General features: G+C 40.8%; 2 protein-coding genes across 3 annotated transcripts; both read right to left on the minus strand.

Annotated features, from left to right (window-relative positions):
• Positions 1 to 10,575: 10,575 nt before the first annotated feature.
• LOC134188125 (alpha-mannosidase 2-like) lies at positions 10,576 to 25,986 on the minus strand. 2 transcript variants are annotated; one of them, XM_062656318.1, is made up of 6 exons: positions 25,866 to 25,986; positions 22,790 to 22,889; positions 22,613 to 22,735; positions 18,272 to 18,319; positions 18,153 to 18,216; positions 10,576 to 10,790 (listed from the first exon to the last, which is right to left on the minus strand). In XM_062656318.1, exons 1-6 carry the CDS (start codon positions 25,940 to 25,942, stop codon positions 10,765 to 10,767), a joined length of 438 nt encoding a protein of 145 aa, XP_062512302.1. In that variant the 5' UTR covers positions 25,943 to 25,986; the 3' UTR covers positions 10,576 to 10,764. The 2 variants fall into 2 exon arrangements, with proteins under 2 accessions (XP_062512302.1, XP_062512301.1); XM_062656317.1 differs by lacking the exon at positions 10,576 to 10,790 and adding an exon at positions 17,528 to 17,660.
• LOC134187899 (uncharacterized) lies at positions 14,574 to 16,929 on the minus strand. Its single transcript, XM_062656073.1, has one exon. The coding sequence runs from the start codon at positions 16,426 to 16,428 to the stop codon at positions 14,629 to 14,631; it is 1,800 nt and encodes a 599-aa protein (XP_062512057.1). The 5' UTR covers positions 16,429 to 16,929; the 3' UTR covers positions 14,574 to 14,628.
• Positions 25,987 to 27,081: the final 1,095 nt, after the last annotated feature.

The raw sequence follows: 27,081 nt of genomic DNA on the forward strand, positions 1-27,081 counted from the left end.
TTGATTGTTGGTAACCAACAATCAAAGGTGTATGCTGGGCGCAATTTACTAGTGCATGTGGCCGAAATGTTCCTTTAAGCATAGATACTAGAGCGGGGAAAGGGATTGGAAACACCTAATGGATGATGTCATTATGCAATACAAAATGATCCGGGTCAGCAGTTGCCTTTGATGCTCATGGGTGTTACGCTATTCTGCGCACACAAAAAATTGGACTTTGTGTTTGCAGCAAGTTGCAGCAGACCAGCCCAGGTCAGTTTTCACCCAGTGCCATTCCTATAGCGATGAAACGGAGAACTTTGGTATCTCTCGTTGTTCGCTGTATTTCAGAGTTACTGGCAAACATGTGAGAACTCACTAGTGAAGGAAGACAGTGAAAGTTCCCATATCAATGCTATCATAATCTAGGGAAGCGGAAGCAATACACAAAGAAACGATGAATGGGGCTTCTTTCGGTACTAAAATGGCAGCAAGAAAACCTGATGTCGCCTAGTTTGTGTACCTCTAGTAGTCGGTTACGAGCTCACATGATAGGGGAGAGTGAATGAACTACCCAGATGGTATTACGTCAGTGGAACCAGGTATAATAGACACTGAGAAAGGTACATAGTTCAGTACACTAGTATCCTAAAGGGAAAGAGGCATATTTTTGCTCTGCTCTTTGTGTACCTTCAGCGCAAACTTGGTAGTTCACAAGTAGTAATAGGTTCCAAATTCTGTTCTGGGTGCCTTTCAAGAGTGGAAATGGGTACTAATTTAATAAAGATTTCTATCAGGTATTGTGCAAGTGCATTTAGCTATATTAGTATTAGAGCATACAGCAGAGCATGGTTTCACGTTGGAGAAATATGTTTCAATATGTTAGATGAGACAAAAGATGTATCTGATTTCCACAAAGAACAGGGAGAGAAGGAAGTCTACTGCCACAAGAAACTTGAAGTCGAATCGTGCAAGGCAAGCCTTGCCAAGGTTTGATGGTATTGTCCTAGCCTTTCCATTGATGGCATCAACAGTACCCAAGATAATGTGACTATTATTGGCTTAATTACACAATACTCAGACACCTCTGAATCCAAGCATAGTCTGTGTAACTCAAACAGAGGTATAAGATTGTGGTTTGTAATTGTAATTAATGTACTAAAGTGTGATAGGAACACTGACTTTTCTCATAGTGTGAGAATGTCTCCATTATTGTTGAGAATCGACTTTCCAAACTTCTGGCCCACTTGACGTCGATGACATAATGAGTTCATTAGCTATATCAAAGGGACAGTTCACTGTCTCCAAATGCAGAGTCTCTTTGCTGTGTTATTGTCCACGTTGTTGCCAACTCAACATTTCAGCCTGTTGAAGCAGATGTTACTTTGAAGATTTTTGAAGACCTAAAATTTCAAAGTTTTACGAAGAAGCTTAGCCTTACAAGTACCTACTGCATGAGCTTGTTTGTACAGTTCCAAAATGATCTCACGAATGAAAATCCACGTATTGTAATCCATAAGTCTACAATCATTCTAAGTAGCTGGCTACCATCATCATCAAGATCTGAAGACAACTGGGACCAACAGAACTGAACGTCACCTGATTCCACAACTGCCTCTCTGACTTCATCATGAGAACATAACAACAATGAAGTGTCAAGCGCTGACAAATTGTATAGCTTACGAACATTGAGTTCAAGCTGCTCAAATAGGAGATAGGACAGATCACTGACTATAAACAGACCTCCACGGTTTACTTGATCCAGCCAGTGTCTAGCGTAGGTGAAGAAGTCTTCACAATCTGTCTCATCCTCACAAATCCTCCAGAGGCACAGAATAAATTCCTCTCTTTGGTGATGGGAAGATTGTTCTAGCTTCTTTCTTAGTGACACGAGAATGTAACCTGCAACGTATCGTATCACCTTTTGCTCCTCTGCTGACTTGGTCAATTGCTCAGACTGATGAGTCAATGACGTAAGCTCAACAAGGTAATGGATTTTCATGAGGTGCTCCATGATAGCAGTGACCAACATTTGACAAAGCATCGAATCACCTAAGCACAACTCAATTGGTTGCAACTTCTACAGTGTTGTCAAGTCACTGGAGACACCAACTGCATGGAAGTTACGCCAAAGTCTATCCTTCCACGATCTCCCGGGCTTCTTTCCCACGTCCTTCAAACACGGAAGAAGCAACCGCAACAGTGACTGAGCGAAGTTCTTGAATACTTGCCTGTTCTGAGCACTCTAGGCAAGTAGTAATTCTGCTAAAACTGAAACACTCCTACTTCTTTCACTCAAGGAATCGTCCACCTTAGTCAACACTACTGTCACAGTGTCGCATAGAACCTCAGAATCATTGCAAGGGACAGCCGCCATATATGCCGTCATGACATCACGTGTAATGCTTATGGTCTCAGAAGTAAGCAGGCGTTTCCAATCCCTTTCTCCCGCTCTACTATCTATGCTTTAAGACAGAGTATAATACTACAAAAGGCAATGCACTAGCTAAGCAACGCAACTACAAAAGACTCAGTCAAATAACACCGGCTGGTAACCCAGTCATCCCTGCTAAGTTCCCATATATCCTAACAGTTCCTACACATCATTGTTAATACAGCTTTCTCTCATGTTCAAAAAGTTTCTAAAGAAAGAAGTAATTTACTCACTTCTACACTCTATGCAGAAATTAAATAACACTAACAAATGCAAGCACAAAGAAGTGAATAAATGATGAATAATAGGATGCAGACCTAAAAGTGGTTGCCCGACTCAGATAATTGGATGCCTTGCTCAAATAATTGGGCAAACGATACTAGAGTAGTGTTAGACGGTTACATCATTCTGCATAACTGACATAAATAGTCAGAGAGCAACCTGTACAACCTCAAACCAAATAGTGCCTTACGCAGCACAATACAGAATTGAACACTGCAATACTAATCGAATGGGAGTAATTACGAAACAGTTTTGCAAGATGTAACCTGGATTATGTTTGGTAAGAGTATAAAATAACATAGTCTAGTGTAGCCAGACCCGCTCTGCCATCACAGTTCCAGTGAAAGTATGATGACGAAGAGGGTCTGGCTATGCGAGACTATGGCTGTGTTCACACTAGGGTTTAGAACTGGGTTTGCAACTGCTTAGCATAACCAATTAGAGTACATCTGGTCAGTTTACACTGGAATGTGGGTTAGAGCAGGGCTAGCCTCACCCTGCTGAAAAGTAGGGTTAGAGCGGGATTAGAGCTGGGTTTAGCTTGGGTTACCGCTTGTCAAAACATTCCAGTTTATCCATATTGCCTATCACAGCAATGCATCAAAGAAGATTGCTCTACTTTGTGTTAGTGTGGCGGTTGTTCATTGAGCAAATCACATCCGCAGCTTCAGGCAGCTGTTGCTGTCCTACCACACGCATGTCGTCTTCTGTCGTCGCCTTACTTTGACTATACTGAGGGGTTTTGTGGCTCTACATCGCTGTCATTTTGTTCAACGTACCGTGTGGGTCAAGCACAGGACAGAGACATGGTGGACAAACGTAGTCTGCAGGAACTGGAGTGAACGTGAGTGGAAAGCTAACTTCCGTATGTCAAAGACTACTTTCAACCACCTGTGTGCTGACTTGCATCCATAGATTTCTCATCGCAGCACTCAATTTCATGACCCTGTGCCAGTAAGCAAACGTGTTGCTGTCAGTCTCTGGAGGTTGGCGGGGAATTCTGAATTCCATACAGTCTCTCACCTGTTTGGGATTGGTCATTCAACTGCTTGTACAATAACAAATCAAGTATGTAGAGCTACTGTGCGCCAGTTGTTGAAACGTTATGTTCGCTTACCCAACGGAAACCGACTGGCAAGTGTAATTGCTAAGTTTCAGCAGCAGCAGGGATTTCCCCAAGTTGGAGGTGCGATCGATGGCATACATATTCCAATGAAATGTCCTTCTGACTATTCAAACAAGTACTACAATCGAAAAAATTTTCATTCAGTTATTCTGCAAGCTGTAGTTGACTCTTTCATGTACTTTACTGACATATGTGTTGGATGAACTCGTCCAGGCCATCCAAGTTGTATAAAAAAGCTGAGCATTTTGGGACATGCTTTGCTGATGGTCAACCTGTAAACATCAATGGAGTAATGGTACCCGTTCTTATCATTGGAGATCCAGCTTATCCCCTGCTTCCATGGCTTATGAAACCATAGCCTCAAACAGGAGCGCGGAATAAACGAAACTTCAATTTTAAACTGAGAAGTACAAGGATGGTTGTGGAGCGGGCATTCGGTCTTCTTAAGGGTCGCTTCAGGATTCTGCATAAGCAACAAGACACTACCTTGCACAACGTTTGCCATGTTGTTACTGCTTGTTGCATTCTTCACAACTACGGTATTGCATATGATGATGAGGCGGATGATGACTGGCTCATTGACTGTGAAGATGGCAATGACAATGATGAGATGATGATGATGATGATGAGGGTGACAATGATGGTCATAATCCACAAGGCAATAGTGATGCTGATGACACAAGAGAAGCTCTATTACAGTACGTGCAGTGAAATCAGTTGACAGTAATAAGCTAAGAAAACCCAACAAGGTAGATAGTGAAAATGATATTAAAACTTGTCCTTATAGGTCTTGCATGCAGTTATACTACAGTACTAGAGTTTTAGTAGAAGTTTAAGCAACCCCAAATCTATTATTAAATTAATAACAACACAAAATAGAACTCTTAATTGCTCAAGTGCAAGCATATATTGCAATGGTATAAACTAGTAATAAACAAGAAAGTTACTGGTCTTTCAAAACTCTTAAAGCCTCATGAAAGAATTCTTGTTGTTTTGTGCTTTGTGCTTGATCTGCTTCAAGCCTTTGTGCAGTAGCCTTTCCTCTCTCTCCATCTGCCGTTTCATCATTGCAGCAAATCTGTTTTCCATAGAAGACAAACTTGTTTCAATGGTGGTTGCAATGTCTTCAAAAATGGCAGCAGCCCTTGGACGTTTTCTCTTCCTTTTTTCCTGATCAGTTTGTCTTCTATTGGCTGTTCCTTTTTCTTTGGCAACACTCACACTAATGATATCATCACAGCTATCATCAAGAATCTGTACGTCATGCTAGGGCTACTTGCTTGAACAGGTGAGGTTGCACAAACGTTGTCGTCTACTAGTAGGAAGTCATCCTCATCATCTAGATCCAGACCATCTTGAGCACCACTGCCAATAATAAAATGTGGTGAAATAGTGGGATTTGTGCCCATTACACTGTCAATAATCTCATAATATGGAAAAGAATTATCATTCTCTTCTCCTGAACGATTTAGCTTTGTCTTGATTTCTTTGTACTTTTTTTCTAGAGATTTCATTTTTTGCTTGTACTGATCTCCTGTTCTGGTAAAACCCAGTTTTGTCATCTCATCTTGAATCTTGTCCCAAATGGGCTTCTTCAACCCTGGTCTCCGTAGCTGATCGTGGATTTTGCTGCTTAACCATATGTCAAGTAAAGAAGCAGTTTCAGCTTCACTAAATGATGAAGACTTTCTTTTTTTTGGATCGATCTTTCTTCTCTTTGCAGATTGTTTAGGGTCTGGGTGTTGTTCTTCTAATGTTTGTGAAGGGGTATTGTGTGGTTGCTTGTTCTGGTTCTGTATATGTTGGTGTGGCTGAGGCTGCTGCTGCTGCTGCTCGTGATCGTGTTGCTGCTGTTGGTGGTGGTGGTGATGGTAGTGCTGCTGTTGCTGTGTGGCACAGTAACTGTGAGGATAGCTGACTGGTGCTAGTGCTGCAGGTTGCATTGATGACATGCTAGGCAATCCTGATGGTCTCCAAATGAAAGGAGTCCCAACAGGCATTGCAGATGTAGTTTGTCGCATTTGCCAACCTAGTATACTTACTGAACTAGTTGGTTGCATAGCAATGGCTGATGATGATGCAGTTAGAGGGAAATCAGGGTAACGCACAGCCCTTGAGCTACTAAAGTCGAAGGAAGGAAACCCGAAAAGGCAGTAGAACTTGGAGATGAAACGTGTTCTGAAGAGTTAGAGATTTCAATTCTGGCGGGAATTGAGTAGCATAGCGCGATCACTTGATTGTGATCAAGTACTACAGTTACAGTTCACACAGCCTACTTAAGACTAATTAGAGGCAACCTGGGTTAGCTCAGCAAGTGTGAACACACCTGCGCGTGATAGCACAGCAGGCTGTTAGGATTAATTAGTGCAAACCCCGGGTTTGCTAACCCAAGTGTGAACACGGCCTATAAAGAAGCATGATTTAATAATACATCCAACAACAATTCCTGTGTAAATGGGTTTCCTCTAACCCAAAATGATAAGCTGCAACTATTACCCCAAATAACACTAATCCGTAACACAAGACAACAAACAAATGCACTGTTATAACAACAACAACAACAACACAATAACACAACACAAACACACACACACACACACACACACACACACACACACACACACACACACAAAACAAATGGATAAATGTTAAGCCCTCCACGTCTTTTGGCCTCCATGCGCTACGTGGAGTCTTGGGGCAAGCGCTACAATCCACCTGGAGCTTGGCCAGAGTCATCCAGAGGCACTGACAATGGCGCAGCTTTGGGACTGGATACCAAGGCCCACATGTACCCGTCTGCTGCATGATGTTGCTGCCAAGCCAGCGGTCTTGTCCACCCCAGTCAATGACCAGGTGCTCATTTATACTCCTGAGTCGAGAGAAGCAAGTGTGGGTGAGTTTCTTGCTCAAGGAAACCGCGACAGTGTCGCCTCCACCAGGATCGAACCTTCAACCCTCATCACGGAATACAAGATCCCGGATGTCATCACCAACGCTCTACCATCTGCTCCACCGCCCCCCCCCCCCACACACACACGTACACACACACTCACACACACACTCACACACACACACACACACACACACACACACACACACACACACACAAATGGAGAAATGGACAAATGTTAGGCCTTCCACATCATTTGACGTCGTCCATAGGGTCAGTTGCAAAGATAGCTCCCCCTGCCTCTAGAGACAGGGCCTCCATGCGCTACGTGGAGGCTTGGGGCCAGCACTACAATCCACCTGGAGCTTGGCCAGAGTCATCCAGGGGCACTGACTATGGTGCAGCTCTGGGACAGGACACTAAGGCCCACAAGTACCCGTCTGCTGCATGATGTTACTGCCAAGCCAGCGGTCATGTCCACCCCAGTCAATGACCAGGTACTCATTTTTACTCCTGAGTCGAGAGAAGCAATTGTGTGTAAGCTTCTTGCTTAAGAAAACTATGCCATAGCTCACCATCAATGTGACTTGAACCTGCAACCATGCAAGGTCTCAGATGTTTTCATACTCCAAATGCATTCTCTAACCAATTGAGCCACAGCACCACACACACAACACACACACACACACACACACACACACACACACACACACACATGCACACACACACACACACACACACACACACACACACACACACACACACACACACACACACACCAGTAGAGTTTTAGTTTGGTAGAGGTTATGTGCAATTGGGACAGTAGAGTTGCTTAGTTGTGTTGTATTCAGATTTCAATGTTAAAATATATGTACTGTAAATCCAGAAATTCTAGTACTCATAAATTTTAGTACTTCTGCCTCATGATGTAGTTTGTACACATGCTAATTTAGTACAAGACATCGGTACTGTACTGTAGCCGAATTCAAGTGCATCTATCTATAACTTTAGTAGTCATGTTATTTTAGTACAACCAGCTATCTGTATGAAAACAACTAAAATTTCATGAGTACGAAAATTTCTGGACTTACAGTATCGGACAGACAATGTTTTATCCTTCCATAAATGCAGACAGACAAACAGACAGTTGGTTGAAAAGCTGGGTAATAGCATAATTTTTAGCTGCTATGTGTACACATGTGTATTTTCATCTAGCTTGCAAACTTCACTTTTTTGCCTTTTGCTGATATGTATTATAGTGTGATGTTCGAAATATATGTATTGACAGACAGATAGAGAGCAACCAGAAGAGAAAATCTGAAGATCAAAAAGTACGACCAGGAGCTCTTGCCTGGAGGTTTTCGACCAACATTTGTGCCTTAGTCTTCGAACAGTTTGGCTGTTGGGGAGAGAAAGCTGAAGACTATTTGAAGAAACTGTCACAGCTATCAAGAAACGAAGACGGAAAGCCAAATGCATCAACCTTCAAGACATACTGGAGATTTGTGTTTTCTGTGTGTCTACAACAATCAAATGCTAGAGTGATTGACAGAAAAATAAAGAAGATCGTTTCAAGAGACAGCCACATAAACATAAATAGTCGTAGGTAGAACCAAGCCCTATTGGCTTGGGTAGTATTCAGTTGCTTTGCTTAGATGGTGTATAATAGTTCAATGTTTGAAAATATATGCACTGACAGACAGACAGACAGACAGACAGACAAACACAGACAGACACAAACCCACACTACGCACAAAGACACCCACAGATAACACACAGACACACAGAGATAAAACACAGACACAGACACAGACAGACACAAACACACACAGAGACACAGACAGACACAAACACACACAGAGACACAGACAGACACAAACACACACAGAGACACAGACAGACCTCTCAACTTTTCTTCTCACCAAATCATGAGACTGTCTTTTGTAAATGACCACTTCCATTAAATAAGTCAAAAGTAGGCGTGGTTAACAGCCTACAAGAGCTCTGGCATACATGTTGGTCTCACTTTACCTTTCTTTGTGCACGCCAAGGCTTCGCCTCAAACTTTCAAACGTTGTTTTTATTGCATACACCACCTAGATAGTCCAGATACAACAAGCAAGCAAAGCCGTCTACGAAAGTCTAGTTCAAAGAATCCACTATGTCCGAAAAGACAAGACTGCGTAAAGTGTCTCACGGTAAGCGTCATGAGAAACGACTGTCAATCACGAAAAATCGTGAGACATGCTCATAAATTATGAGTCTCAGATGAAATCGTCAGAGTTGAGAGACCTGCACAGACACAGACACAGACACAGACACAGACACACAACACACACACACACACACACACACACACACACACACACACACACACACACACACACTGACAAAGACAAAACAACCAACTGAGAAGACTTACTTGAAATCCATTCAAATCAGTGTAAAAGACCCTGTTAGTGTTAATAATATTTGACTGAATTCTCATGGCAAATTCCTGCACAACACAAAATCATACAAACTCATTCATAACAAACCACAAATTGCAAAGACAACTCACTTTATTAAAAAGGTCACGAATGTCAACCATATTTTGCAAGTGAACTGACTGTGAATCAATACCTAAAATGCACAGCTATTGACACAAGATAACAATCCAAACATGCTCTTATGACAAACAGACATGATCTATGCTAAATCCCTGTGTGTGTGTGCACGTGTGTGTGTGCATGTGTGCGTGTGTAGTCTCGTGTAGCCAGACGTTCATGCACGGGGAGGGGCGAGAAGAACGTCTGGACACAGTGCCCGGGTTTTTGTTGGCGGCTGGTATGCATGATGTCATGATTAGCTGCTATCGCGCAAAATGACTAGTACAAGTAGTTACAATATATGAAAGCGTCCTTTTCATCCTACAATTTTCTATTATAAACTGTAAATTAACTTGAGCGCAGACAGAGATCTGCTCCTCCTCCGCAGCAGGTAGTTGACCGGATATCAGAATTACGAGGCTGATTAGATGGATTGAGTTCTTTGCAAAGCGACTACAAAACTTGCAACCCACCGTTTAGTACACAGTTCTCACAATGAACATCTTAACGTGATCTTAGAAGAGTTTGTGGCCGAGTTTTGCCCTGATTTCAGTGAGCGTCATGCTCTCACCACACTCTTGGCTCTGTCAACCTTGCGCAAGAAATCTAGAGCAGTTGAAATCCCTACGAGACGAGCTCAATAGAAAGGAGGCAGAGTTGCGAGGGCAGGTCAACGCCGTTGGGAAATTGCATGGTCTAGATGTTCAGGCTCAGCGAGTAGAGAGTGATGAACTATCAGAACGTGTGCGCTTGATACCAACGTCAGCGTCTTCAGCTCGAGCTCGTTCTCCAGTAACGGTCTGCCAAAGAGTACAAAGTACAAACAAAGCTCGAGATACCCCATAGACTTAGTTGCAAACAGAATGGCAAGTGAAATCAACTCTTCATCGTACGACATTTTAGCGATTGAAGCCGTGAAGTCCCGGATGTGGTAGTTAAGCTACGCCCATAATTGTGGTTCTGCAATGTGATTAGTCACGCCAGAATCTTGGTGTCGCCAACAAAAACCCGGCCACTGTGTCCAGACGTACTACATGCCCCTCCCCCACATGCAAATGTCTGGCTACGTGAGACTAATGTGTGTGTGTGTGTGTGTGTGTGTGTGTGTGTGTGTGTGTGTGTGTGTGTGTGTGTGTGGTGTCTGTAGCTCAATTGGTTAGAGAGTTGCATTTGAAGAATGAATACATCCAAAAATTTTGGGGGGCATGGGTTCAAGTACGGGATGGGTACAAGTGTAATTCCCTTAGGCAAGGAACTCGCACGCAATAGCAAAATTGACTCAGAAGTAAAACTGAGTACCTGGTCATTGACTTGGGGTAGACAAGACCGCTGGCTTGGCAGTAACATCCTGCAGCAGAAGGGTATTTGTGGGCCTTGGTGTCCAGTCCCAGAGCTGTGCCGCAGTCAGTGCCTTGGATGACTCTGGCCAACCTCCAGGTGGATTGTCAGTGCTAGCCCAAAGCCTTCACATAGCGGATGACGCCGCTGTCCCTACAGGCAAAGGTAGCTATCTATCTTTGCAACTGATCTTAAGGTCGACATCAAACAACATGAAGAGCTCAACATTTGTCCATTTGTGTGTGTGTGTGTGTGTGTGTGTGTGTGTGTGTGTGTGTGTGTGTGTGTGTGTGTGTGTGTGTGTGTGTGTGTGTGTGTGTGTGTGTGTATGATGTGAGAGACAAACATACATAAGATTAAATTGAAAACACTGCCAGCTGCTTCTCAGGCAGTAGTAACTCAAGCATGAGTAGAGAAGACAAAGCAGTCGACAACAGTTAATTTAATGTCACTAGAGTAATCCGGAGTAACTCCGTGAGAATTTGATACACGCCCATATTGCTGCGTATGAGTGTTGTAGTCGCTTGATCTTACTACTGAATGGAAAAGTAGCCTTCTACCAATCAGCATGTGGGCGACCATCTCTGAAATTTTAATCGTTCTTGAGATAATTTGGGACTTTCGTCGGCACTGCTAATCTTGTGGGTGGGGCAACTTTGTGAACAGAGTTTTGTTCTGGCAACTACGACTTACGGATGGTTGCAACTTTTGCTTGCTTGGGTACGTTTCTCTACTGCATCTATTGTGGTAGCGACAAATAAGGCATACCTATTAGATCTTTCGCTGTATCCTATGAAGTTGCTGTGCGATGTAGGAGGGTTTTTTGTTGTCATCGCTTTGCTGGCCCGGATGTCCATTCAAATAGCCAATCGACTTGCTATAAAACTCATAATCCTACGTCAAGTAGTTTATTAATAGTAGAAGAGATTCAAATCCTAAATTGGAAATAAGACGCTTAATGCTCAAACAGGGTTAGATATTCACAAAGTTGCCCCGGTTACGGAGTTACACCAGATGACCCTGTGTGTTAGAACAGTTGATGTGTGAGAATCAATTAATTAAAACAATCTGCAGTGCCACACCCAATTTGAACAAAAAACCAACCCCCACTTCTGAAATTCTGGACCAAACACTGATAACTGATAGCCATATTTCTGATTCTGTCCTTTGTCTGCAATATCCTCTAGGGAATTCCATAGCTTCTACCCTATTCCCAAACCACACTGTACAAAGGCACATACAACTGAAGGATTCTAATAAGAGCCCCGTAGCTACATACGCAGAAATACGGTGTATATATATAAATATGGTGTGTGTATATATATATATATATATATATATGATGTGCACCGTATATAATATTTGACAAATTGGGACATTTCGACGAGTATGTCTACTCACTATTTTGTGCTCTAAATTGTCAGTTTTTATATAACACTGTTGACCAATGGTCTTTAATCACGGTGTTACCGTCATCCTGATTTAATGTCCCATGTCTTCTAATCCAAATTGCCTCCTTGATTTGTCTACTATAGTATTGCATTCTGTTGTTAATGTTTTAATTTCTCCCAATCATGTGGTCAGTTTCCCAGCAGTGGGCTGCAATAGCATTGTTAGGATGTCGCCACGGCAAATTGCTAATTTGTGTTCATTCAGTCTCAATTTCAGATTTTTCTTGTTTCTCCAATATAAATTTGTCACAACTCTTGCAACCTATTTGGTAACAACGTTCTTTTTCAAATGGTGTAAGTGGATTTTTTGCATGACATAGTAATGACCGAATCATTGCTGGTGTACTCACTAATTTGGTGTTAAGTTTATTGCACAGACGTCTGACTTGTTGAGTAATATCTGGTGCAAAAGGTATCTTCAATATTGGCACTTGTTGTTAGCAGCTTCCTCTTTTATTTTGTGATTTCATTAGTTGTTTTTGTATGAATGAGTCTGGATATCCACTGCAGTCAAGGTTGGTTTTTATTCTGTTTATTTCCAAAAAATTACTTTAATCCATGCTGCATGTGTTCTGCTCGGTGTTGGAGACATTTAATAATTCTGGCTTTTACTTGTCGGATGAGCAGAACGATAGTGTAGGTATCTGTTGGTTGTTGTCTGTTTTCGATAAACTGATGTTTCTAGTGTTCCAGTGATGTTACTTTTAAGTAAACAGTCAAGAAAAGGAAGCTGATGGTCTGACTCTAGTTCTGCTGTAAACTGAATTGATGGATGGTAAGAATATAAACACTCCAGAATGGTATCTTTGTTGTTATTGTGCACAATTGCAAATATATCATTGACATAGTGTCTCCACAACTTTGGTCTTTGATGATGGTAAGTGTTGGAATACAGTTTCTTCTAGTTTTTCCATATATATATATATATATATATATATATATATATATATATATATATATATATATATATAATATTATATTTTATAACAAACTACTAACAGACAAAACCAGCAAATCCCAAGCAATTACATCAGCATCTAACATTAATCTATTTTGTATCATGCGAGCATTAAATTTCCACAAATTATAGACAATTGTCGCATTAAATTAGAATACGCTTGTGTAAAAGGAATACTAGTCGCAGTCACTACTTTAGACGCAATAGTTTTAATAGTATCCAGACTAGCAGGAGTCCAACAACCATACGTTTCCACTGCTAGTGGGAAAAGCAAGGCACCACTGTGGGCGACTGCTTCTTCGCACTTGAGATCTTTTTCAAGTTCACCTGCTGCTGCAGCCGAACGGGCAGAATTTGCACTGTTGGCCACAAATTTCAATTGGACTGTGTTACGGATGGTAAGGTCAAAATAGGCACGACGTCCAAACAGAAAGTTGGGATGGTAAACATCACCAGGGCAGGGCGATTGTTATTCTGTTACAAAAATCTCTGTTCTAGTAAAGTCCTTTGTCATCTATCAACAGCCCATTATAGATGGTGTCGCTCAAAGCATCGTGACGTTTTGATCTCAATGAGTTCTCACGACAGCCGAGAAGATGATCACCAAACTTGTCAATCAATTGACCACATGGGCAGTGTACACCGTTTGGATGAGACGAAAAAAGAGGAATACCCAGCCGAAGTCGTAGAGCAACAGTGAACTCGTGCCTGGACATAGCAAGCCCAAGATTTGGGTTGGAAATGGCTGTGAGCCATGCCCTTACATGTGGTTCAGATATTGCGTTTAGTCTAGCTTGGTCACGAATAGTTGAAGACTGTTTCAATGAATCAAACTTCCGTGTATCCACTTGCTTTTGCAATGAACATTGAGATACCGAGTCAATATTAGTGTCTGATGTAAGACTCCCAAATTCCTGAAGAAAGCCTGCTTTGGAACTCGTCTCGCAATCCAAAAAAAGTACCGAAGATTCTTTAGTAGCAGAAGTAGAAAGGAGGCATTTGACTAGATCTCAACTAGAATTAAAACTACCAATAAATGCAAGAGGAGAGACACTTTGTGCTTCACGTAATCCTAGACTTCCAAGAGTGATTGGCAGGGATGCTTGACACCACGCTTCATTCGAAAGCGACGAGTGAGACAAAATTTCTAGTGAATGTCACAAGCATTAATCGAAAAGATAGCGTTTCTGTGTTGCTTTTCCTGGGGGAACAGTGCAAAGAAGATGGCTGATCTTAGGAAGAGATAAACAACTGCACAGAAGATGAAATTCAATCTAAGGATTATCAATATCTATGAGATGGTTTTGAACTTTCGTTACCGTGTTAATGTGTTTTTGGAAAACTGCGTCATAATACTGTTCAGATCCATAAATGGGTGAGCCCAATAAATCTGCACCACCTTCTACTTGCATAACACGTTGGACTTGTGAAGGAATCTCTGGAAAATTTGGTCACCGCTGGGCCAAAAAACTTTACACTTGTTCAAGTTCAGGTGTATATATATATATATGTATGTGTATATATATATTATTATTTTTTTTTTTTTTTTTTTTTTTTTTTTATATTATACATATATATTATATTATAGGTCCCATAGGGGACTAGCAGTACCATCTAAACTACATCTAGCTAGTATCATTTTAGCGTTGCTACACCACAGTCTAGTAGAGAGTTGCTGATGAAAATGACAAACAGACTGGCTAATTGAAACATTATGTTTAAACGAAGCTCTACGTGCTATGATCTTGAGCACTTGAAGGCTAGCAGCTGTCCAGAGACCCAGAGTCTCTACTACTAGCGGATGAAAAAGGCTGCCTGTGCTGGACACATTCAGGTGATGTCGTTCGTCCTTTTCCATCTCTCCTGCATCAGATGCTGCACCTGGATGACTTGCTGCTTGAGTGAGAAAAGACGGTTGTAAGGAACTTCGTACCGATAAGTCAAAGTAGGCAGGCAAACCGCGCTCGAAATCTGGATGATAAACATCTCCTGGTCTTGTTTGGTTGCTACTGCTACATCTTGCCTCCCGACGACAACGAGAATCATCTGTAAGCAGTGCGTTGTACACCACTTCGCATAGAGCATCATGACGTTTCGTTGTCAAACTCTGTCCTTGATTACATCCCAATAGATGGTCACCAAACTTATCAATAATGTTACCACAAGGGCAGCGTTTGGAGTTTGGGGAAGGGAAAATGGGGATACCCAACCATATCCGTAGTGCCACACTAAACTCTCTTTTGGGCATGGAAAGGCCGAGATTCGGGTTCGGTATTGCCCGTAGCCATGCCCCAGTGTGTTGACCAGAAATGGTATTCAGTCGAGCTCGATCCCTTATGCTCGCCGATTCTTTGAGTGAAGACCATAAAGCAGAGTCCAACCGAAGTTGCAACTGATGCTGACTGGTGGAATCAATTTTGTGGTTGTTATCTGGTAAAGGGAGTTGCAAAAAATCTTGGGCCGTAGACTCCCCTGGAAACACAATCGCCTGGCCCTCATCGGAATATGACATGTTCCACTGGCTGCTCATGGATAGAAGGTAAGATGCCAAGTGACGAGAAGAGTTACAACTGGAAAGATAGGCTGCGGGGTGACATCGAGAAGCTTCCCTCAAACCCAAGCCCCCCAGGCGAATGGGGAGTGTAGCTTGTTGCCATGAGCTTTCTGATAAGGAACAATCTACTATTGATTCCAGAGTCTTCCGTAAGTTGATGTCAAAAGATTGAAGTTGGCCAAGGACTTTGTCAGGTGGAACAGTCCTGAGTATGTGGTTTAGTTTGCACAAAGACAGACATGATCTCAGTAAAAGTAATTCTACCTGAGGATCTTCAATATCTTGCAGGCGTTGTTGACTTTCCCAGATTTTGTCAATACGAGTTGAAAGGCTAGTATTGAAAAAGACCTCAGATCCCCAGAGAGGAGAGCCCAGAAAATCAGCACCACCCTTTGTGTCGACGACGCGTTCCACATCTGACGGAAATTCCGGAAAGGACTGGTTTCCAGAAGGCCAGAATATCTCACACTTGGACATGTTCAGCTGAAGACCATATCTAGACCCTTTAGATTTCATCTGCTCTAGGAGTGAAGCTACCTTGCAACGATGTCCAACAAAATTTCCATCATCTAGGTACCACAACTTTAAGTTGATGTCATTTAATGGCCCAATTTCATCAACTAAATCTAGAATGACCAAGGAAAAAAGCAAAGGACCCAGAGGGTCGCCTTGCTGAACACCAGTAGAAGAAGTGAGTTTTCGGTTGCCAAAACGAAGTTCTGCGGGTTTGTGATAGCTCCACTGCACCCATCCAAAAAGCTCAGGAAGCTCTCTGTGAAGACGTCGCAGAAAAGTAGTACGGTCACAATTGTTGAAAGCATTGGACATATCCAGTTTGAGGCAGCATAAGTTGGGATCATCTCCAAAAGTGTCAATAAAGCTGGAAAGTGAATGTACCGCTGCCTCGAGACCACCTGGGATGCCCACACCTACCTGGCCATATTATTATTATATATATATGTATATATATATATATATATATACACACACATATATATGTATATATAAATTTGCTACGATTGGACAGTGGACATCCCATTGGTGTACCTTCCAATTGTTCGTACCTTTCAATTGTTCGTACAATTGATTCTGACATTTATAGTAGGTGGTCCTCAAAAGAAAATTGGTAATGTTGATGACGTCTGACACTGTAAAGTTGGAAATAGAATAAAGATGTCACGTCATATCTGATCATTATTTCGTTGTTGCTGATCTGGACATTGTTCATTTGGTTGGCAAATTCTTCAAAATTTTTGACAGTACAACCATTACATCCGGTAATTGGTGAAAAATTTGAGTAAGTTCTTTAGAAAGTTTTAACATCACTGAATCAATGCTTGCAACAATAGGTCGTAATGAAGCTCCTATTTTGTTTATCTTGTGTAAACCATACATTCTTGGATGATGTGACCTCCACAACTGATATCGATTTGTTTACGTGTGTTGATCTTGTTTTGTTTTTCAAGTAATTTAAGTATGTCATTTACATCTCTTTCCACTTTCTTTGTGGGATCATTGAATTCTTACCATCCATCAATTCAATTTACAACAGAACCAAAGTCAGACCATTAGCTTCCTTTTCTTGACTGTTTAGTTAAACGTAACACCACTGGAACACTAGAAACATCAGTTCATCGAAAAGACAACAACCAACAGATACCTACACTATCGTTCTGCTCATCCGACAAGTAAAAGCCAGAATTATTAAAGAAAAAACTTTGGAAATAAACAGAATAAAGCCAACCTTGACTGCAATGGATATCCAGACTCATTCATACAAAAACAACTAATGAAATCACGGAATGAAAGAGCAAGTAGCGAACAACAAATGCCAATATTGAAGATACCTTAAACGCCAGATATTACTCAACAAGTCAGACGTCTATGAAACAAACTTAACATCGAATTAGTGAGTACACCACCAACAACAATTCAGTCATTACTATGTCATCCAAAAGATCCACTTACAGCATTTGAAAAAGAACGTTGTATGCAAAATAGGTTGCAAGAATTATGACAAATCTTATACTGGAGAAACGAGAAGAAATCTGAAATTGAGACTGAATAAACACAAATTAGCAATTCGACGTGGCGACACCCATAACAACGCTATTGCAGCCCACTGCTGGAAAACTGACCACATAATGGATTGGGAGAGAGTAAAACATTAACAACAGACAGCAAATACTATACTAGACGAATCAAGGAGGCAATTGGGATTAGAAGGCATGGAACATTAAATCAGGATGACGGTAACACCATGATTAAAGACCATTGGTCAACATTATTATGATGTAACAAAAACCGACAATTTAAAGCGCAGAATAGTTAGTAGGCAAATGTTTAATATCTTTTTTCGGTTGATAATGACCTATGGTCAAAAAGTACCGATTTGTCAAATATCATATTATACGGTGCACATCTCTCGCAATATATATATATATATATATATATATATATATATATATATATATATATATAGGAGTTGTCAGCTCATCATTGAGTAGCAGTGAACAAAAGAAGAACATTGTCAGACATAGTGTATCATTAACCTGGTGAGTTGATAAAAGTAACTTCACATTCTACACGTGGTAGAAACGATGTAACACGCTGAATCTAAAAGCAAGCATACTAATATTTATGACATCAACAAAAATATTGTTTATCATACTAAAGGTCCTCTGATAACTCGAACAAAAGTTGCCCTGTCTTGAACTGGCTGTAAACAAACAGAAATAAGCATCTACTTGACTGAAAACATCATTTGTTTAAATAGCAGTAGTTTTCTATTAAAATTCTATATTCTTTCCAAGCAAAATTCTGCGAAATTTCCAATTACAATTTAATCAAAATTGGATGCATGTATAAGCAAGGAGTTACAAACAGTCTGTTGAACATTTTAGTTAGAATACAGTGTTCATGCGTTGTGTTGTGTAGGTCCATCATGCAGTGCACTTAAAAGTTAATTGGATCGCCTTGAAGGACGGAGAAACAACACAAGAGACTTTTCAGAAATTTCTTATGAGTTTGTAAGACAATTTGATGCCATTACTAGAATACTCAGCGTGTTTTATGAATAGCTTCAGTATTGCAATGTTTAAATAAAGAACGCACTTTAATCCATATTGTAGTCGTCTCCGTGCGGATTCAACAGTTTCCTACCTGAATTTCACCATTTTTGCCAAAAATTTGCGTAAACAAATGAACAATATTTGGGCAAAGACACAGTAAATTGGGTGAATTTTGTCTTAGTTTCGGCAACATTCCCAGCAAAATTTGCCCGTGTTACCGACGAATTCAACACAGATTCACCACAAATTCACACTAAAATTCAATGTAAATTCACAGCGAATTCACACTACTACATAGCAGTGGGTAGCTAGTGTTGCTGTTTTTGCTGTAGCTATGATATATGTGTTTTGACAGCCAGAAAGACAGAAAGACAGAAAGACCTTTATTAATATTCACTGTATGGTACGTAGTATTGATGTTGAAAATAAAAGAATGACAAACAGACAGACAGACAGACAGACAGACAGACAGACAGACAGACAGACAGACAGACAGACCTGGATGTTAGATGGTGTTGCCTGTCTTTGCCAACAGTCGTGCCTCTTGTATTCGAACATTTTGGCCGTTGGGAGGAGAAAGCGTCTGAGTACTTGAGGGTCCTCTCTGCTTTGTGGAGGGATGACAATGGACGATCTAACATTGCTGAGTTCAAAACACACTAGAGACAACGATTTTCGATCAAGCTGCAGCAATGCAATTCAAGTGTGATCTCTAGGAAGATGGCAGTAATTTCAGCTGGACAAAAATCTTGCAGTGTCTTTGAAAAATATCTATTTGTTTTAAACTAAGTGGTTAAATGTATTCTGACCCCCCTATGGGGTCATCTGTTGTAGCCTTAAGTGTTTGTTGTTAATTTAGAGGAACTCTACTTAAAGACTAGCTTTTAAGCTCTTGATGGAAATTTCTTTGGATTTGAAATATATGTATTTAACAGACAGACATTGGAGAAGACGCTTGTCAGTACAACTTCAGCGTTGCAATGCCTCGGTGTTGGCTAGAAAGATGATCAGAGTAACATATGGACAGAATACAGACCAGAGTTTAGTTGTTCAACTTTCAATTCAGTAAACTAAATTTCGGTTTGTAGGCTCCGTAGGGGAGCTTTTTAATGCTAATTGTTATTTGTGTAATTGTAATTGTAGTTGTGACACTTGTTGTTCATTAGCTGTTACTTTAGTTTCACCTGTATTAGCTTTGATGTATAAAAATATATGAAAATTTGACAGACAGACAGACAGACAGACAGACAGACAGACAGACAGACAGACAGACAGACAGACAGACAGACAAAAATCTACCAAAAGGATCAAGTGCAGGACCATCTGGGTGGCGCTATGAGCATATCAGAGCACTGATTACATCTCAAAAAAGCACTTCTGCTGGTCTACATCACGTTTGTTCCTCAATTGCTTCTGGGTCAGTGCCAACTTCTGTATCTTCACAACTTTCTGCTTCTAAATTGATTGCTCTAAAGAAGCCTACTCGTGACGTTAGACCAATTGATATTGGAGAAGCTTGGAGACGAGTGAGTGCACATGCAATCTGTGTTCAAAAGAAGGCTCAGATTCGTGCTTTCTCCTCCCGGCCCCATCCAACACAGAGTGGCAACAGAAGGTGGCACAGAAATGTTGGTGCAACATATCCAGCTGTTGCTAGAATTATACCTTCCTGGGTGATTCTAAAGTCAGACATAAAAAATGCTTTTAATTCAATGGACAGATCCCATACGCTCAATCAAGTGTCAACTTCATTTCGAGATATCTTCAGTCACGCTTTCCAAGTCTATTCAGGCCTTATCCACTCATGTATCTGAATGGAGAAGAGACAGTTGTCTTGGAATCTCAACAACGTGTCCATCAAGGGGACCCTTTAGGTCCGGCACTGTTTTCTATAGAGATGCAGCCTATTTTAGTCAACCTTCAGAACAGTCATCTTGATATCCGTGTGCTAGCCTCTTTGGATGATGTCTTTTTGTTGGATCCAGCAGACAGATTTCTCTCAGGTTTTATGGATCTGACCTCATCTCTGTCTTGTGCTACTCTCCTTGATGAGCAAAGGAAGTGTAAAATATATTGTCAGTCTGATTCTTCATATCAGTTAATTCCTGACTCCAACATGATCCACGTCACACGACAAGGGACCAAGATTCTCGGAACTCCAGTGGGGTGCTCATCTTATGTCATACAATCATGCTCACAATATGCCAATTCAGGAAGATCATTATGCGACCAGTTACCTGTTCTGCAGGACAGCCAGAGTGCTCTGTTACTTCTCAGATACTGTCACGTTCCCAAACAGTCTGGTCAGAACTGTTGCTCCTAGACAATTCCTTCAGGCTGCAGAAATTCATGACAACCAGACAAGAGCATCATTTCATCAGCTATTTGGAGGCTTAGTCACGGAAGATCTAAAGTGGATTCAAGCTGTTTTGCCTATCAGGAATGGTGGCTTTGGTTTAACGTCTGCAGTCATAACAGCTCCTTTTACTTTCCTCGCAAGTCAGGCTTACACAATGTTCACATTACCTCTGTGTTTTCTAGAGCTGAAAGAGGTAATTACTAATTTACTACTCAGCAATCAGCCTGCTGGTTCAATTGGCTACAACCTTTACAACTCTCTTTCTACAGATAAATTCTTGCCAGATCTGGTCATGAATCATGTTAAGTTGCAGCACAGGCTCACAGAAAACTATCACAAATCCAAGGTACAAGAATTTATGGATCATCTCAGTATATCTAAAGATAGATCTCGCTTTCAATCACTGCAAGGACAGGGTGCAGGAGCTTGGTTATCTGCACTCCCATTCATTTCAGTGGTAGCACTATCTTCCAAAAAATCTAATTTGGCAATGCTGATCAGGTTGGGCTGCAAGATACCACAATCCACATGATGATGTGATTGTGGCAGAGATTTAGATCAAGAAGGCTACCACCTGGTCACATGCAAACTGGAGAGAGTCCTATTTGAACACACAATGCTATCGTGCATGTCTGGTCAGAACGTTTGACCGAACTGAACTTCCAGTACAGCAAAGAACCGACTCATTGATACCTCAACAACAAAAGCAGACCAGACATTGTTGTTATCGATCCCCAAACTGGCCACGACACAGAACTAGACATTCCTCTAGCGCATGTGGTGTACTGACTTGCTAGCATTGGCTTCAAGGAGGGAGGAGAGAAAAGAGACTAAATACAACCAAGAGCTTCTTCCAGGAGGCATCAAACCATCTTTTGTTCCCTTGGTTCTTGAACATTTTGGTCGCTGGGGGATAAAAGCCTCCAACTATCTGAACAAGTTGGCAAAGTCATTTAGAGATGATGAAGGAAAAAACTAGGCCCAATTCAAGACCAAGTGGAGATCTCTCATCTCCATTCAACTGTAGAGAAACCTTCCTAAAGTTATAGCAGACAAGTTATATAGCATTCACAGAATGAACACAACAGTTGTACATTATTAAATCATTGTATGTGTAGGGCCTAAGAGCCCTTTCTGTTTGTGTAGTTTTTAGAGTCATTTAGTTTAGATCATAATACAGCTTGTAATAGTACTGATTTATGAAAATATATGTATTGGACAGACAGACGGACGGACAGACAGACAGACAGACAGAAAACAAGACAGACAAAAGGCAGACAGACAAAAAGCAGACAGACAAAAAGGCAGACAGACAGACAGAAAGCAGACAAACAAATGAACAAACAAACAAACAGACAGCTGTCCTACGATTTTAGAAAGACTTCAAGAACATACATAGTTGACAGACAGAAAGACAGGTAGACAGGAAAGAACATGACAGATAGACACGGCAAACAGACAAACGACAAACAGAAATCAACAAACCGACACAATTGTATAGTTAGAAAACAAAAAACACAATTACTGACAGTCACACAGAAAGCAGGTATGCAGTTTGCTGTAACAAATAGTCACAACATGCCTGTGCATCTCCATCAGGAAGGAACAAGTAGGCTCCACTCTTGTCTCTATTGGAACTCGTGCCATACATCACAAATCCCATGTTTAGTTCAGTAGTTACACCATCAGACAATCTTGTCAATGACTAAATAAAATAAATTAATAAATCTATACTTGTAACACACATAAAGCTGCTAACCTTTAAAAGACCCTGCTCAGATGAGAACACTGCAGATAAAACATCATTCTTGACAGATATTTGAGAAAGAGATTTCCTATTTTCGTTTCTAAACTTTTCACTACACAAAAGTAACAAAATATAATACCACATTGCCATTGTTTATAACTACATCAATTAGTTTCGGAGGTGTTTAAGTTTGCATTTTAACGACTTTTTGCTCAACTTTACCTTTTACTTGAATAACACCTGAAATATTCATGTTACTAATTTACTATTCTCAACTACCTCATAGAACACTTCTTCCTTCATCTTCAAGATGACTTACAGCCACCAATGAGATATCATTTTAGTAAATATACCACAATTTAATAGTCTTGTGTCACTGCATCTGCTATTGATCCTCCTATGCTACAACAGACTTGCTGCATTGTTAAGCATGGACAAGAACATATACAACAGAAATATTCCTTTCCTAAATCATCGTTAAAAAGATGACAAGCATTACATACAACTCAGCCCTTGAAATAGTGAATTCAAACCCAGCCTTTGAAATAGTGAATTCATCACTATACCATTCAACACAGCTACTGCCTACACAGAACAAACAATAATATTACCATACTGAAGCGATTAATACCCCAGGCCTCGAGTAAAGTCCCATCCCCACCTTTGGTCCAGGTCCTAAGATTTTCACACCTTTTTGTTCTTTAATTGGTGCTAATTGGCGCTTTCTATATAGACTAGCTTCTTTAATTGCCTACAAATTTGGCAACGTGTTCTAGGCAGCCATGCCCAAGAGATATCGTAGCTTCACTGTTGAATACAAGATCAGCGTTGTTGAATGGCATCGAGGCAATGGCTCGGTGGTGTCAAAAACCGCCAAGCAATTTAGCATTGACAGGAAGTGTGTGCGAAACTGGAATGCAAAGTACCCAAAGGAAAGAAAGCAAGAAAGATGCACGACGGACTTGAACCACTAAGTGTACAGCTTGATGACTTGATGTTCGACTTTTTGCAAGAGAGGCGAAACTTTGGCCTGGCAGTTTCTAACGTCGCACTGATAGACGAAGCAAAGCGAGTTGCTGCAGAACTAAACATTGTAGGATTTAAAGCAAGCAATGGATGGCTTGTCAGATGGAAGCAACTCTTTAACGTAGGACTACGGCGCAAAACGAATGAGTCTCAAGCCCTTCCAGAGCATTATCAAGATGACCTTCTCAGATTCTGCCAACAAATTATCCGGTTGCGTGAGACACATGACTAAACTCCGTATAATTTGGCAAACATGGGTGAGACAATGGTTCGCTATGACAGTGTTGCTACCGTTACCAACAATGTTCATGGTAAAAAGACCATAAGAGTACGAAGTACCGGTTACCAGAAGAAAGGCTGCACTGTTGCTCTTACAATTACAGCTAACGGGCACAAGCTGCCGGCACTTGTCATATTCAAGAAGCCAACAGGTGCAATCGGTCCGCGAGTGAGGCGCCATTTGATTATTCCAGCTAATGTCCTTGTACCTGCGTCAAAGAGCGGTTGGATGACTAGAGAAACAATGGCCCTTTAGATTAGAAGGGTGTGGGGGTAATCCTGAAGACGATGTTCGACGTCTCCTCGTACTAGATGAGTACAGAGTGCACAAACGGAAGAGGTGAGACCGTATGCAGAAGATAAGAAAACCGATCTTGTCTATGTTCCAGGTGGGTGTACTAGCCTCGCACAACCACTAGATGTTTCAATCAATAAGCCATTCAAGTTGAATATGCATCATTTATGGGAACGATGGGCATTTGATAACCTGAAAGGCACAGCTAGGGTGCATCCGTCACGGCAGCAAGTAATCAACTGGATTTCCGAAGCATGGTCATCCATTTTTACCAGATACAATTGTGAAATCCTTTCTCTGCTGTGGAATCTCCAACGCCATGGACGGATCACAAGATGATGAGTTATTAGATCACTTTCCACTAGATGAGCAGAGACGAGACAAGAGGCAGCAAGCTTGCTATTCAGTGACTCTGAATCAGATTCTGAGTTTGAAGGCTTTAATGACTCACATTTAGATGATTAGATTCTTCATTTTACCTTGTGACTGTGGTCGTTCAATTGATTAAGTTAATTACTTTTGCCAATTAACACCTCCAGGTGACAGGTTTTGAGTAAAGTCCCATCTCCTAGTTTACCTTTCATGCTAGCCAACCATGGGGTGGGTATTAATCGCGTCAGTATGGTATACACCTACTACCAAACAAAAAATTCTCACTGTTGTAAACTTTCAGGTAGCACAAGATCTCATGCATGCTTGAATAATTTTTAGAACTCTGCAATCTCATCTACTGAAATAAACTCTCGTGCCATATTTAGAAATGTGGTGAAGCCCCTACAAAGAATTTAACTCCAGAGTTAATGAATAAATCAGCATTTATGTTACTGTAACCTTGTAAACCTCATTTTGTTTCAGAGATGTTTCACACAACACAATTCACTAGTCAGCAAACCACAGTTGCTGCTAAATCTACAATTTGACACTGCCTCCTAACCATTGTTGCATAATAAAGTATTACCACACATACTATCACTCTAGCAATAAAGCAATCTCCAAAGTCTAGAGCAGATCTAAATAAACTGATTCAGTGCTGAATACACTACTACATAACAACATGCCTTGGTCAATTAGTATCAAGCACTTATAGAAGTACAAACATGTTACAAATTATGAATCCAAGTTATCAGTTTGGTACTTTTCCTAAATTAATGACTTGACCTCATAATAATCAGTACGCCTTCAAAAACTACCCTGAAAGAAGAAATTTGTGCGTTACAAAAATTGTGCTTTTTCTAGAAACATCACTACTTGTGTGGAAATAATTTGTGCGACAATAACGCCATGCGCTATAAGATCATGCGCAAGAGCAAAATATATGTGGAATTTATTTTGTGCGATGGGCTTGTGATCACACAAAATCGCACGAATTTTTCTCACACACAAATTTCTTCTTTCAGGGTATTTCAAACACAACATTTAAAGTAATGACACTAATTTAATTTGCACAATTAAAAATATATTCAACAAAACTTTCTTTTCAATACTGACATTTTGACTACTTGACTGCCATAAGTAGTGATTGTTGACAATACTGAGTAAGAAGAAGCTGTCTGATCCTCCACCATTTCATATTGTGATATGCCGAATGCTGGAACTCGTGCCACAAAGCAAACCTGATAAATAAACCACAAGCAAACTCAATATTTTTGTTCTTTTCTTTTCACTGATATTAGCATAACATGTCCCTGTTATATACTAAAGTCCGTTTCAGAATTAAAGTCACCTCTGTCTTTGGGAAGTGGCTTAGGATACCTAACACCCTATAACATACCGGATGCCTTATTGTTGTAGCAATCATTTTAGGTGTCCCGATCATTACCGCTGTTGCCAATAAACTACGCAGAGCAAAACCGACGGTGCTGTATAAAGCAATAGAGTGTTAGTGCCTATACCTAGCGTGTTGATTACATTCTCAAGCTGTTTCTTGTTAGGACAACGTGCCAATCTAATTACAGTAGGTATACAATTATAACGGTACATGATTGACAAAATTCCATCTTCTAACTCACTATTTTACCAAAGCATCACATATCTCTACCTATCTCTGGTGTAATGCATCCAACAAATAAGAGGCATGGGTAATTGAATAAAGCAGACATAGAGCTTTCCAATGATACCCGTATCACCTCAGTCCGTTCTATGGGTATGCGTTAGCAGCCCACTTTCAGTTATGACTGCAGAAGTGACTTTAATTCCGAAATTGACTTTAGTCTTACATTGAACTATTTATATTTATAGTCCATCGTCCAACTCTAAAAGACGTCTAGAAATCGACTTTCATTGCCCCCATCTCGCAAGAAAGGTTTTTCGACGGTAAATGGTAGCCAAAATAGTCGCTAACAAAATTCAAAATGTGCCACTCACAAAAGTTGTCTGTTGTTGAAATAATAATAAAAATATCTATTGCACGCATCGCCTCGAGTGACAAGTGGTGGTTATACAACTAACTAAAAACTTGCAAACGCTGAAAGCATTCTTGGAGCGGCTGTTTATCAAGTTCTGTAGGTAAAAAAGCAAATACAAGGTCATATAAGTAAGGTAATTGTTTCCTTAAAGATATAAACACAACGTGCCAGGCTGCCAGCGCCGCCGCCGTTAATCTACGAGACATAACGTGTTACATGGGTGTGGCTTAGGAAACATTGTTAGCTAAGTCTCTGATTAGATGGGTATGCATGCATGCCAGAGTAACAATAACTCTAAA

Source organism: Corticium candelabrum, chromosome 12 (genome assembly GCF_963422355.1).
Source record: "Corticium candelabrum chromosome 12, ooCorCand1.1, whole genome shotgun sequence".
Taxonomy (NCBI): domain Eukaryota; kingdom Metazoa; phylum Porifera; class Homoscleromorpha; order Homosclerophorida; family Plakinidae; genus Corticium; species Corticium candelabrum.

Excerpts from the sequence above, each read along its gene's own strand:
- LOC134187899 (XM_062656073.1), bottom strand. The coding sequence starts at position 16,428 with ATGTCCAATGCTTTCAACAATTGTGACCGTACTACTTTTCTGCGACGT.
- LOC134188125 (XM_062656317.1), bottom strand. The coding sequence starts at position 25,942 with ATGGTGGAGGATCAGACAGCTTCTTCTTACTCAGTATTGTCAACAATC. Across the intron at positions 22,890-25,865 it reads GGCAGTCAAGTAGTCAAAAT|TGAAAAGTTTAGAAACGAAA; the intron begins GTCAGTATTGAA and ends ACTTTTGTGTAG. Across the intron at positions 18,217-18,271 it reads GAGTTATCAGAGGACCTTTA|ATTCAGCGTGTTACATCGTT; the intron begins GTATGATAAACA and ends GCTTGCTTTTAG.